The sequence below is a fragment of the Vespa velutina genome, chromosome 5 (assembly GCF_912470025.1).
Source record: "Vespa velutina chromosome 5, iVesVel2.1, whole genome shotgun sequence".
In the NCBI taxonomy this organism is placed as follows: Eukaryota; Metazoa; Arthropoda; class Insecta; order Hymenoptera; family Vespidae; genus Vespa; species Vespa velutina.
Window position 1 is genome coordinate 5,790,777 of NC_062192.1, and position 15,000 is coordinate 5,805,776.

Genomic DNA, 15,000 nt, shown 5'->3' on the forward strand with positions numbered 1-15,000 from the left:
AATATTTTCTAGTGTAAATATTCAATTCTACGGAAACAAATTTTTTTCTATCGGAAACTAATAAAAGATACTTCAAGATATTTTTATTTCTTCCTTCTTTTTTCATTTAATGGAATATATACTTTTCTTTCTTTTTTTTTTGTAAAGCATATAAAACGTTCTCGTAACGATTTCAAAGACCTGTTTCGCAGACCGAAAATATTTACATATGTATATCTAAAGTCTATAATTTTAAATTCAATAAATTGTCAATATATATACATATATACATATGTTTCATAAAATCGATATAACGTTCGTTGCAACATTGAATAATATCGTGGCATGGATCGTTTGAATTGTTTAAAAAAAAAAAAAAATAAAAAGGAAAACGAAAAAGAAAATACGACTAAAACTTTACGTGAAAGAAAATAAAACGTTAACATGACTTTCAAGTTTTTTTAACTAGCTATATGGCAATTTATTTTTAAATATTGCATGACTAAGTTTATTTATTATTCACCTCAACAAAAATAGTCCGATACGATATTGATTATTAATGATAATTTAAACGTTTAATTATCGATTACACCATATCAATATGCAATAACACCCAAGAACTAAAAGGTGGAACCTAAGAAAATATCCAAACTTCATTACAAAATATATGTAATGTATATTGTCCGGTAGTATTCAATTTTATTACTTAAAAGCGCGCGCTTTTTAAAGATTAATATCGCGCATGGCCAACGAGGCGCTGTTTCCTTTTCATGTACGTCACGTTCGTGGTAAGCGATTTAACATACATATATATGTATATATATATATATATATATATAACTTAGTAACGTGAATGATATCGATACTCGTTTTATTTTTCCGATCGAATTAATAAAGAACTTTTTGTATCATTTCATTAAAGACGAGTGTTATGATTCGATCATCTCACGTGACGCACTTCATGAAAAATAGTGTGAAGTTGGCAGGAAGATGGCTGATCAGAATTACGAAAGAGTGGACAGTCCCTCGCGGGGATACCGCTTCCCATTCCCTCGCAGAACTACATTACTTCTCATTTCTTCGTTCACCGAAGTCAACGAAACGTAGCACTATGATGTACGATATCAAGTGGATCATACCTAAACTTCGAACTCCAACGAAATTATGGAACATAGCGAGTAGCATAACCTTCGCCGCCGTTGGGATATTCTCAAAGATCATCATAGGTATGTGTCTGTTTCTATATATCGTATTATGACGCAGTATTATTTTTTAATGGATCATTTACGATCACTTTACATTTTATCTACATGTTGTATACTCTTGATATTTGTTTCTAGTTTCTTTTTTTTTTCTTTTTTTTTTCTTTTTTTTTTTTTCTTTTTTTTTTCACCCGTTGTTGATTATGCTCGTACGAATTTTAAAAGGATTATTACAAATAATTGATAATAAGTACTTTTAAATGATTCTGATTTTCTTTTATTCATTAATGACTCAGTGCTTTCACTTGTTACAATAAATTTATTCCTTTTACTTTTACTTTTATTTATTGTATATACATATATATATATCTTCTACGCTCTGAAAAATATAACTTTTTTGACACGCAAAGTACCATTAAAATGTTTTTTACGTTCTACTTTCTTTCCAATTCACTGTCATTATGGAATATCATAAAAAATAAATTAAATGTAGTTAGTTGATAGAAGATCACAGGTTTATCTTTCAGCAATAATTTATCTTCTTTAAATGGTTTTAACTATTATATGTAAATGAGTTATGCGTATGTCTGTCCTACGTGATTAGATAAAGGTAATTTTAATTTCTTTATTTTCTTATACAGTTCTAATTTAATTTCTATTTTCATTAAAAGTGATAACATTTTGACATACCTTTTTTTTTTTATTTTTTATTTTTTTTTTATTTTTTTTTTTTTTTTTAGTAAACAGAAAACTCTCTTATAAATATATTTTATATTTTATAATCTCATCTATATATAATCTGTATATAAATATTATTATAGTAAATATAACAAATAATATAATAATGAATACGAATTAATTTTTGTTTCTTTTTTTTTTTTTGCACACATTAAAACAACAATAATACTACTATTTGATATTCTAAGAAGCATTCTAATGACGTCAGTTTCGTCTGTGACAATAATTTTAAATTTAACATGTTAATCAGAAATTATTTTTAAAATAATTATCATCGATTTTTTTAAATTTATTACTTTACTACATTTTTTTTTTTTTTTTTTTTATCAAAACGAAATCCTTATATAACCTATATTATATATGTATATATAAAATATATAAATATATATTATATTATATATATAATATATTATAAAAATTTCGTTTTAATAAGAAAAGAAATATATATATATATATAATAAGAATATAATTTTCTTAATAAAAATATTCTTTCATTAAGAATGGCTGAATAAAGCATTGGTCTACAACAAACATATCATTAACCGGGCCTTAGATGAACGACCGAAAAATGTTCCTCTTATTACTGTCTCGAATCATCACAGTTGTTTCGACGATCCTGGTATATGGGGTAAGTTTGTAACTTTATTTGTGTTACCGCAAAATATACGAAGCATCGACCGGTTCATCACTTATTCTGATTGCACAACGCATTTACCTGTAACATAAAAATTTTTAATAAATTATGCATGCATAGATACATACATAAATCATATTGTATTTATCATCTACTACGTACTAATAAATTATTTATTTTTCTTTTTTAAAGAAAAAACTTTAATTATCTCTCTCTTTTTTTTTTATTTCTCCCGCCCCCCCTCTCTTTCTTTTTTTCTCTTTCTTTTTTCTCTCCCTTTTCTCTCTCTCTCTCTCTCTCTCTCTCTCTCTCTCTCTCTCTCTCTCTCTCTCTATCTCTCGTTTCTTCGTATTCTGAATATGCCCGCAAGCTCTCCCTCTGAGACATATATAATCTTTTCTTTCTCAGAATGACGTCGCTAATCGATCGAATGAAAGAATTAAAGACAGAAAATCTCTGAACTCATTTAGCCACACTGGACCTGAGACATTTGCTGAATCGTCGTAGGATGAGGTGGTCCCTCGCCGCACATGACATTTGTTTCACGAATGTTTGGCATTCCTACTTCTTTATGCTTGGCAAGTGCATACCTGTCATACGAGGCAATGGTGTTTATCAGGAAGCTATTGACTTCTGCATCGAAAAGCTGACTTCTGGGGATTGGATCCACGTGTTTCCTGAAGGAAAAGTCAACATGTTTAAGGAAAACATGAGGTCTATATATTTATCATTTATCCATATGTATATACATAATTTAAATTGATGAAGAATAATCGCATAGAAAGTAATATTTGATTTTGTCCAGGTTGAAATGGGGTATTGGAAGATTGATATTAGAATCCCCTGTTACACCTCTAGTAATTCCTATATGTCATCTTGGCATGGATCAAGTACTTCCTAATGAGCCACCCTATATGTTTAAAACGCGAAAAAAGGTTACCATGAATTATGGTAAACCCATAGATTTTAGTGAGTTGTTGAGGAATTTAAAAGAAACTAAAGCAACAGAAGTAGAGGCCAGAAAAGCTATCACTGATCGTATTCAGGAAGAACTTTTGAGGTAAAGCTTTTCTTTAACTTTTTCTTTTTCTTTTTTTTAATTCTCCTATAATTTACAGATTAAAGACAGCAACGGAAAAGCTTCATGAAAAATTATGACATCAAATTAAATTTCACAGATAATTTTTTCCTAGCCTTAATCGCCAGTTGTTGATAAAAAGATGGAAAAGTATCGATAATGATATACAATTTAAATTTCACATATCATTTTACGAATATTAACGAAATGCAAAATTGGAGAGAAAAAAAAACCATTAATTAGTAATTGTATAATTTCCATTATTTTTCTTTTTTTTTAACTTTCTATATTTGTTGATTACAAAATTTGCATAATATCTATCAATGTAAATTATAATTTTTTTTTTTTTTTTTTTTTTCTTTTTTAATAACACATACCACTGTGTACATATTTATGTCAATAATGACAAAAAGGCGAATGGAAAAAATTCATCGATATATTTAATCAAAAGCTTCCTAAATAAATATTTCTTGAAGATGCAAGATGTAGATAATTTTGAAAATGCTATGACTTGTATTTTTAATATGACTCCATGATTTAACATTTAGTTTAAGTTAAATTATTAAAACATCAATATATATATTACGTTAAAGTTATATATATATATATATATATATATGTATGTATGTATGTATGTATATATGTATGTATGTATGTATGTATGTATGTATGTATGTATGTATGTATGTATATGTATGATTGAAAAGATGACCTTATAATCTTCAATAATCAACTGAAAAACTATAACGTAATTTAACCATCGAAAAAAGGTTTCTTTGTTCACAGTATCGATGACAGTAATGATGATAATTCTATTATAATCAAATGATAATTCTATTGCAATTATCAATTGTATAATGATTTAAAAAACTGCATGTACTCATTTATCAGCTTTTAAAAACTTGTTCCTAATAATAAGTTTATACCATTAATACAATTATAATATTTTCCAATATTCGTTGATATTTATTTTCATAATTATTTTATAATATTACAAAAAAAATGTAAATTCTTTTTGTTCTTAGAAAAGATCAATGAATCGTATTAAAAATCTGTTTGAAATAAATAGAACATAAAATACAACTTTACAACATAAATACTATTTTTATATATCTATGAACTTACAGACATCTTTTAGTATACAATTAAGTATACAAGGATCTTAAATGTAAAGTATAATTTATATAAAATAAATATTCAAGGAATAACGTCTATAGTAATTTTAAAAATCGTTTACAAAATAGAAAATTTGTATTTTTATGATTTCTATTACTTTTCACTTAAAAGAAATAGAGACACCTGTATTTACAATAATTCTTTACAGCAAATATTGTTTTTTTTTTTCTTTTTTTTTTTTTTTTTTTGTATCTCTTGTGATATTTTTTTAATTTATGTTGTTCTATCGTGTTTCTCTGTTTATTTTTTATTATTTTAAATAAATTCCTTGTAAACCAAATATGTAAATTTTAGAATAGTTAGTTTAGCTTTGATTACAGACTAAATTGTTGAATTGTGTGTGCATAATTTACACTTGCTTTTATTTAAAAAAATGTCATTGTTGGAAGCCTATTACATCTATAAATGATATATAATCAAAAAAAAAAATATACATATATATATTAACATCAAATTATAAGTTTAATCAAATAGCTATCAAATTAGATATTATTTAGTAAAATAACATTAAATAGATAATTTTTTAAATTTCAAAAGAGCATTTATTCTAAATTTTGCTTTCACGTTATTTTAAGTTTATGTTTGGTTTATATTTATACTTTATTTGTATATTTCATCATCATCATCATATATATATATATATAGCTTTTTATATGTGTCATTTTTAGTGCAATAAAAACTTTATTATTATAACTACTGTTTTTATTTGACTCTTTTATTATTTCTTTCAGAATAAACGTATGTAGTAGCTATAAAAAAGTCTTTGGCTAAGTCAAAGCGTTAATATTCTTCTCTCGCAACATTCTATTTTCTAAACTGATTTGAATTTTTCAAATTATAATTCCTTCTGTGTGTAAGAATCTTTTCTTAAAACTTTTCATTATATAATATTATATTATTAAATGGTAAAATGTGTTTTGTTTTGATATGGAATAATTCGAATGTTTTTTAACGGTCTTTATACATCGACGTAACTATGGTAACAATGACATTCTACTATAAATTAATCTTTTCAATATATTTTTGTTTGTTTAAATAAGCTGTATAAACTACTTGACACCATAATACAATTATTAGAGCCACATATACATATAATATAGTTTTTCTATAATTCTTAAAGTGACATGAGAATGTGTACATAATTTTATTATAATAATAATAATAAAAATAAACGTTGGATAGAATCTAGAAATAGTTGCTTTTTTCATAAAATATATGAATTTGTTTGTTAAATGCATTACTCAACTTTTTTTTAAATTACTGTACACACAAGTATATCGCTCGAGGAAGAATTAATTTTTTCCATATTTTTTTAAACTCATTTAAAAATACAATTAATCATGTAATATTGTGTCCCTTGGTAGCTATCATTTTTGATTTTAGAGATATTTTAAAACCCTACATACAAGGGACATTACGTGTATTAAAATAATGTTTATATTACATTTTCCGATTTAACATCGATAGATAATGACATTCATAGTATCCTACAGAGAGATAATTTATTCTAAGAACTAACAATATAACGAAGGTTATCAACGCAATGATTACGTATGTCTTGGCACGTGTTTTTTTTTTTTTTGCTTATGAAACTGGTTAGAGTGGTCTTATAAATGATACAAAAAGGACATACGATCTTCTCGCCTTATATTCCGCATACGTAAACATAAATTATGCATTTTTATCATTATAAACGTTTAATATATATATATATATATAAAAAAAAAAAAAAAAAATAAAGCTAACGAAAGGAATAACTAAAATACATTATCACACTCTGACACATAATGTTTTTCGTCTACGTATTATATTCCATAACGAAAATAGTCTGATATATTTAGAATGAAAGAAACAATTTGATGTAAAAAATATTATTATATATCTTAAATAGTTTCAAATCCTTTTAAGGTATGAAAAAATTTCTCGAACCTTTATATCTTTTTCTGGACGGTTTCTAAAAGAAAGAGACAATCAAAAGATTTTATTTGATAAGATTCTGATAAAAACAATTGGTGTTCACATTTTTCTTTTTTTTTTTGTTTTTTTTTGTTTTTTTTTTTTTTTTGTTTTTTTACTGTCTGTATGAATATGAATTCAGTTTAAAAAGTTATAGAGATATATATCCAAATCTATATAAGCAATTCTCTTTAGTTGTGTGGTTTACTCTTATCTGATGTTTTTATGCATATTATAATGTATATAGATAATAGGAGATGAGAAACAATTATATTTATCATTGTAATCGTTAAAATTTGGTTTTTTATATATATCTTTTAGAATTTTCATGAAATCTTGTTATAATAATATTTTTAAACATGATTACTATAATAAGTGGATACACATATTATATAAATTTAAATACATTGCACACAAGATGTCTCTAAACAGAATGATAAAAGATACATAAAAAATAATAATAATCATATGTCATATATCTCCACCATTTTTTAATACAATAAGATTAAATATCGTATGTAATATGAGTTTAGATACATTACACGAAGAGACATCTCAAAAAAAATAATAAAATATATATAAAGAAATACTAACATTTATATTTCATGTATCTGTGTCTCTTAATACGATACGATTAAATATCGTATTTATCTTATGAATATGTGTTTGTTCACTTAATATTTCTCTCTCTCTCTCTCTCTCTCTCTCTCTCTCTCTCTCTCTCTCTCTCTCTCTCTTCCTCTCCTCCTTCTCCCTCTTCCTCCCCCCCCCTCTCTCTCTTTCAAAAGTCCATTTCACTTAGAAACATTATATGAAGTATTTTATAATTTTAGATCATTAATACTTCACAAAAAAATTGTATGACTATAAAATCTTTTGTATTGGAAAATTTGGTACTATATAATACTACTATAAGATAAATAAAAAAATTTTTATATAATTTCAGGCACTACCAAATTAATAATGATTATACATTTAACTTTAATTTTATAGTTTTTTAAGTCTTCCAATTCATTCATGACATTTTTTTTTAGAATACTGTATGTAATTATATATATATATATATATATATATATATATATATATATATATTTTTTTTGCAATATTTTCTCTACATTACTTTTTACCAGTACATCCATAATTTTGTAGATTTATGTACACAGAGTGGTACTTGCAATACTAAATAATTTTAAAATGTTGTACTTAAATTTTTCTCGTATAGAACAAACATTTCTTTAATTCAATAAACTCATGTTTTCTTATAACAAGAAAAAAAAAGAACAACATTATTTAAGAAATGATTTGTTCTTTGAGAAGGTTCTCTAATGATTACCATTGACAATTCTACGAAGTTTACTTTTATCAAACGAACAGATACTTCCGAGTAAAGCTGCACGTTCGTTGCCTGGTTTTGATATAATAGGGGCCTCTACTTCACCAGATGACACAGACGCTGGTGGTAATGGATTGATGTTTTTAACAGGTACATCACCATGTGGCATTTCTGTAAAACCTTAGATTAAAAATATTTCAATGTTATTACGTTTATTATGTTTATCACGACATAAATATAGTTTTTGCATTCTATTTAATTTTATATATATGTATATATATATAATATATATACTATTATATATATATATATTATATATTTGCAACAAAATTATAAATATAAAATAAATATATCCGTATAAAAATACTACAATATATTCCTATTTTTTTTATTAGACAAATATATATATATATATTAGGGGGACCGGAAAGTAATGTCGCTTTCTTAAATTAAATTCAAACAAATAAATTTTTAACAATTTTTAACAATCAAATATCGACATAAGGAGAAACGACATTACTTTTCGGTCCCCCTAATACATAGGATGTTTAAAAAAAGGATTCACAGAACTAAGAGGACATTAATTAATATTCGTTAAACTGAGTAAACAAGATAGTCAACGATTAATCAAGATAGGCTGAAAAATTGATCTTGATTGAGTTATAAGTAATTTTTAATTTTTGTGATGACAGTGATTTACTTCCAGTCATCCTATATAGTGCGTAAAGATTTACCTTAATGTTCTCTTATTTTAATGTTTACAAATACTGTTCTACTTATCTTTCTTCATTTGATAGATACTTAACAATTGTTGCTGTAAATTTTGCATATCATTAATGGGAGATGGATAAACTAAGTACTTAAAATAAACACAAAAATATAGAGTATTTAAATTAAAAGACTGGAAGGTCATGCAACTAATTCATTCAATTCTATCTATCTTTCACTAAAATTAAATTTTAATATTATTTTATAATAATTATAAAATAAGATGTATTTGTCAACATGTTTTTGTCTATTTCTATATTTTTTGATATGTAAGATATATAGTACATGACATTGTTTGCAAACATCAAAATAAGAGTATGATAGGGTAATTCTTGTCAATCATCTATTTGTCAATCATCTATTTGTTACTTAGCTTAATAAGTACTATATGTCTTCCAAATTTAAATCTCTCTTTTTTCTTTTAATATCCTATATATTTTAGTCATGCATAAAGATTCATAAAGGAGATATATAATTCATATGACTATTTCACAAAGTGCGTATATGATTCTTGATACATGTAATGTAATGTAATGTAATGTAATGTAATGTAACGTAATGTAATGTAACATATGTAAGAAATTTTGTATGTATATTCGTTTTGCATGTATATTCATGCGATGATATGGGATAAAGTTTAACAAACATGAATGCATATGAACGACCTACGTGAAAGAAATGACCGTAGTATGCGCCATCAACTTTTGTGCCCAGCTGATTAAAAAGGTGGACATTGATTAGTATTAATGAAGATAATAATAATATGACTAAGGAAAACTTACCAAGCGATGGGGGCGTTAATGTTCCAACACTGGTAGCAGTAGATGTACTCGTTGGGCTATCAGATCTTTCTGAACTTTTACCATTTACTTGTTTTGTACCATTTGTTCCCAATTGATTAGACATATGTTGTTCCTGTGCTAATTTTTGCTCCTTTTTCTAGTACAGATAATAAGATTTCCATTAATATCAATATAATGATTATTTATTATATTTAAAATAAAACTAAAAATCTTACCAATTTCTGTTTTCGTTTTTTCATTTCTTCTTCAGTGCTCATCAATTCTTGAACTTTCACAAGCCTTTTCTGATGTCTAACTACCTTTTGTTCATCTCTCAATCTTTGCTCTGCTTTATTCATTGCTTCTTGTAAAGCTTCCTTCAAATGATTACTAAGTTTAAAATGTGGTTTTTCTATAGAACTGATAGCGAGATTCGTACGTCGCACTGTTTCAAAAAATGGGTGCTCTAGCAAACGTTGAACCTTAGGTAAGTCCTGCTTGAGAGCCTCTGGTGATAAAATTACCTCCAGTAAATTTTTCAATGTTATATCGCAAGTTGGCATTTCAGAACACATTGCTTCTAATAATGGTCTGCCAAATGCCATCTCATATAATACATGTCCAAACGAATAGACATCCACTTGAGTCTAAAGAAAGTCAATTTAATTGTTTATATAAAATAATTGTATATTAATTATTTAATATTGAACAAACCGTGGCATGAAGTTTTCGTCTCTGAACAACATAAGGCCTATAAAATGCTGGTAAACCCAAAAGGCCATTTTCTATATCTAATAACTTAGCACATCCCTGTGTCAATAATATGTTGCCTGTATGTAGATGCCCATAAGGTAATCCTTTCTCATGTAAAAAACTTAATGCTTCCAATATCTGTAATACGATATATTAAATTAGGAACTATTAACTTTAATATTTATTTCCATCTTGAAGTTCAATAATTATTAACCTGATAACCATAAGTAGTAACTTCAGATAATGTGAGTGATTTAACTTGTTTTGGATTTCCATACTTTTTTATGAATGACTGCTTAGGTTTGGTCATACAAAGTATATCACGCAGTGTACCCGTTGGACAAAAATTTCTTATCATAAGAGCTCCATTCTCTGTTACATGCTGGTGAACTATTGGTTCAATGTAATTATGTTTCAAAGTACCCAGACTTTTGAAAACCCCTTGCATATCTTTGTCCTGAAGATGCTTATCTGGTCCAAATTCTACCCAAGCAAGTAAATATTCTTGCTTTGGATTTTGACGATTCTTAACAGTATAATAATATTTTCTTAACCGCCATCCCATATCAGGAATAGCTTTTCCAACTTCGAAATTAGCATCACTGCGTAAAGCTAATGATACTTGCTGTAGTGCTATTTCTACAAAAGAATATATATAAAAAAAAAAAAAAAAAAGAAAAAAAAAAAAAGAAAATTACATGCACATCCATAAAATATACAAATGAACAAAATCTTTTTATATGACCTACCATGTAACGGTGTTGTATAATTATCAGGATCTAAAAATTTTTTCATAGGAAGAGATGATGCCAATATGGGATTCATTAGTACTATATTTAAATAATTCTGTAAAGCTAGTTGACGTTGAGCTATAAAGTCAGGCTCCATGTTTCCAATGATCTTTTTAGGAGGTAATGGCAGGTCAATGCCTGATAATGACAAAACTGCATTAAGTTGAACGAAGTCATTGTAACGTTTGCTCACTCTCCACGTTTTTTCAGGTAGAGGACCGCGTTGTACTCTAATCACATATTCCTATATAAACAAATAAAAAGAAAAATAAAAAAAAAAAGAAAAAGAAAAAGTAAGAGTAAAGAATACAAAAGGAAAAAGGGGGAAAAAAAAAGAAGAAGAAAACAATAAAATACTGATAATAAGACTATTCGCTAATTAAGACAACGTTTATTATCCTACCGTGAAAGAAAGAAAAAAAAAAAACAAAAAATAACTTTATCTGAACCATTTAGAGAATATAAAAATTCTTAAAAGAAATACATGAAAATTATCGAAATACTATTATCAATAGTTAAATATAATTAAATATAAAGATTGTACAAAATGAAAAACTTACCGTATGCCCGTCAATTGTTCTAGCATTTTCAATGACACTTGTCAACTTCTCTGTATCATCTAACAATATTTTATTAGTATACCTCTTCTCAAATAAAGCCATTGATTAATATTAATCCGATGAAACGCAGAGCCCGTCAGGGGCGATCTGCGATAATATTCCGCGTAAATCCAACGCGTAACCATACATAACATACTTTAGCTTCATTTCAGCATTGGTAAACGTAAATTCAGTGATAACATTGACCTCACTGTTATCAAATATTCTCCCTGGTATTTAATTTCACTGACAATAGCATATACGTTATTTAGATGAAGCATCAATCCTGAACAACCATTTTATTAATTCGTCGCCGACTAACGTCACAACCAAGAACTATTACCTGCTACTACTTGTTAAAAATAAAATACAGTCAGAAAACAAACAATGTATCATAGATATTCACGAATACGTATTTCGATTGGTAATACGACGAACATAAAGGATATTATTATTATAACATATCGTTGTTTAAAATGATTCAAAAAAAAAAAAGAAAATAAAAAAAAAATAAAATAAATGTTTACTTATTTGTATCACTGAATCTAAAAGGATAATGAAAGTTAATGCTATTCGTTACATCAGATTTTATAATGTTTAACACGAACAATGAGTAACAGGCATAATACTAAATCGATTATTATGAACAAGATCTAATTTTTAGATATTATATATTATTTTTATAAAAATCATATCATTAATTTCTTTCTTATTATTATATATAAAAGATAAAACTCTTGAAATAAAACTTTTTTCATATAGAAAAAAAATATTTCTCTTTTTATTCTATTATTATTATTACTATAGAATAATAATAACAATAGAAAAAGAAGCACGTAAGTATATATATATATATACTTATATAAAATATTTGATATATAAATATTCATTAATATTCGTATCAATTATATTTATTATCCTTTATGTTTTTATATCGTAAAATAAATACGTAACATTGCGTCTTATCTAACGTGAATTAATTTGACCAAATATATAACCATTAAAGAAAAATATAAATGTGAAATTTATTTTAACCAAAATTAATCCTATCATTATAATATTATGTACAATTAAATAAATATAATTTATTTAAGCTTATGAATTTATATGATATCATATGGCGATGATAATATTCCCTGTTTGCGCTTGTAGTTCATATTTTATCCGTACTTGTCGCTAAAGTCAAATACTTTTCTAGGGAAAGTGTGACGAACAACCTTAAACGATAAAAATCCCTACAAAACGGACGCACTCTTTGATCAGTATATTTGGAATATTATTCGATTTACTTATATATATATATATGTGTTTGCAATATTAGCACTACTGTATTGAATCTACACAAGTGATTGTCATACGAATGGGGATTCGCTAGAGTGTTTACAGTATGTAATTTTTTATAAATGTTATTTGGAATAATACAAAAATTACGATGTTTATTAAACCATTCAAAGTAAAATCTAATAACCAATTAAAGGGTACTGAAAGGTCAGTTTAATATGTTTCATTTTATTTCACATATTCTTCTATATCTATTAAATTATATGATTTTTGATATGATTCCAGGAAAAAATTATGCGAATATGTATTATCAATGTATTCTTGTTTAACAGAAGAAACGGTACAAGTTTTGTTACCAAAAAAAGAATCGATTACTGTAATGAGAATAGTAACTCATAATGGTCAACTATGTAAATTATATTGTGTTGCCAGAATACCATTATTCTTTCAATTAGAAGCATCCTCGTCAATGTTTTTTCCAACGATCTACACATTATGGCATCATCCACATTTATTACATGATTTTACTATGCGTATTCAAGTATTACCAAAATTGATTGAAGGAGCAGATTTGATGTTACCTGGATTAGTGGTAAAAGAACCAATAACATTCTATTCTTATGGTAAATTAGCAAAAGGTACACCGGTATCAGTGAACACAGAAGAAAATAAGGTATTGCTTTTTTAATTGAGATAATAAGCAAAAGAATTATGAATAATTATTTGATATTTTACAACAGGCACCAATAGCTGTTGGCGTTACTGCACTATCCAGCGAAGATATGTATTTATCTGCAGGTCGTGGGAAATGTATACAAATTTATCATGTAATGGGTGATAATCTTTGTCAATTAGGAAAATCACCTGTTAGACCTGATCTTGGTCTTCCAAATGTTTCCGAAGAAGATCAATTAGATGACAATGAAAGAGATAATGAAAAATCAGAAATTACAAAAAATGATTCTGACGATGCTAAACCATTGTCTAATTTAATAAATGAATTAGAAATTGGTAATGATGATGTTAATGCTGATAAAATAGATTCCATATCTCAAGTAAGTATATCTACATTTTCAAATCTTAAAATAATACATTTTCATAATTTTTATATTTTCTAAATAAAAATTTTACATTACATATAGGATATTGCAAATGAAAAGGAGGAGCAAGCAGAAAGCACAACAAACACAATTTCTGGAACATCTGAATTTGTTGATCTTACAAAAGAAATGGATGAATTATTAGAGTATTGCTTTTTAAAAGCATGCAAAACAACGCTCAAAGCCAATGATCTGCCCATGTTAACCTCTAATTTTTTTAAAAATCATTTATTAACAGCCTGTCCACCGGATAAAAATATAGATATAAAAAAATCAAGATACAAAAAGCTATCTGTTTTTCTGACAGACATGAAGGCTAAAGGACTTATTAATACTTCTGTGACAAAAGGAGTGGAAAGTTTATTGTCAGTGGAGGTAATTTTTAATAATTAATTTGTGAAATTTATTAAAACAGTTATGACTAATTCATTTTTCTTTCTAACATCATTTCTTTTTTTTATTTTTTTCACTTAGTTCAAACATCCCTTATTAAAAGAATTAATTATCAACGAAACATCGGTACCGCCAGAACCAGTTGCTTCAAATACAGTTGGTGTATCAGACTGTTATAAAGTAACTACTGATGTTTTACCAATATTATCGATATACGGATACGAGTAAGTAAATATATACTATTTTAGGCAATTATTGTCTTATTGCGATACGATATTTGCAGAAGGCACAATCTTTTGTACAGAACAGATGTCAAGAAAAGTTTCATCATACACGATTACGCTTTATTATAATATGAGAAATATTTGTATATATTTTCCTGCAATGTGATGATTACAGAAAAGGCGACACTATAGAAAGACGACAAATCAGAGAGT

At 26.3% G+C, this 15,000-nt stretch overlaps 3 protein-coding genes across 5 annotated transcripts in view; 2 read left to right on the forward strand and 1 right to left on the reverse strand.

Moving 5' to 3' along the window:
- The first annotated feature begins 734 nt into the window (after positions 1 to 734).
- Positions 735 to 4,001, forward strand: LOC124949506 (tafazzin). The gene is made up of 6 exons (XM_047494658.1): positions 735 to 767; positions 902 to 1,205; positions 2,419 to 2,547; positions 3,024 to 3,267; positions 3,359 to 3,613; positions 3,672 to 4,001. Exons 1-6 carry the CDS (start codon positions 750 to 752, stop codon positions 3,709 to 3,711), a joined length of 990 nt encoding a protein of 329 aa, XP_047350614.1. The 5' UTR covers positions 735 to 749; the 3' UTR covers positions 3,712 to 4,001.
- Positions 4,002 to 4,863: 862 nt separating this feature from the next.
- On the reverse strand, positions 4,864 to 12,144 carry LOC124949505 (PX domain-containing protein kinase-like protein). 2 transcript variants are annotated; one of them, XM_047494657.1, is made up of 8 exons: positions 11,751 to 12,144; positions 11,149 to 11,434; positions 10,614 to 11,038; positions 10,361 to 10,537; positions 9,883 to 10,293; positions 9,647 to 9,803; positions 9,534 to 9,578; positions 8,141 to 8,276 (listed from the first exon to the last, which is right to left on the reverse strand). In XM_047494657.1, the coding sequence occupies exons 1-7, from the start codon at positions 11,850 to 11,852 to the stop codon at positions 9,562 to 9,564; spliced, it is 1,575 nt and encodes a 524-aa protein (XP_047350613.1). In that variant the 5' UTR covers positions 11,853 to 12,144; the 3' UTR covers positions 8,141 to 8,276; positions 9,534 to 9,561. The 2 variants fall into 2 exon arrangements, with proteins under 2 accessions (XP_047350612.1, XP_047350613.1); XM_047494656.1 differs by lacking the exon at positions 9,534 to 9,578 and having other exon boundaries at positions 4,864 to 8,276; positions 11,751 to 12,143.
- An 899-nt stretch (positions 12,145 to 13,043) lies between these two features.
- Positions 13,044 to 15,000, forward strand: part of LOC124949504 (eukaryotic translation initiation factor 2D) — a 2,877-nt gene continuing 920 nt past the window's right edge. Inside the window, exons 1-6 of one of the 2 annotated variants that reach the window (XM_047494654.1) lie at positions 13,044 to 13,277; positions 13,356 to 13,743; positions 13,811 to 14,125; positions 14,213 to 14,545; positions 14,645 to 14,787; positions 14,963 to 15,000. The exon at positions 14,963 to 15,000 is cut by the window's right edge and continues 43 nt beyond it. In XM_047494654.1, the coding sequence (XP_047350610.1) occupies positions 13,222 to 13,277; positions 13,356 to 13,743; positions 13,811 to 14,125; positions 14,213 to 14,545; positions 14,645 to 14,787; positions 14,963 to 15,000 (1,273 nt within the window). In that variant the 5' untranslated portion in view covers positions 13,044 to 13,221. The remainder of the gene's footprint in view (positions 13,278 to 13,355; positions 13,744 to 13,810; positions 14,126 to 14,212; positions 14,546 to 14,644; positions 14,788 to 14,962) is intronic. The other variant, XM_047494653.1, reaches the window with a different exon arrangement.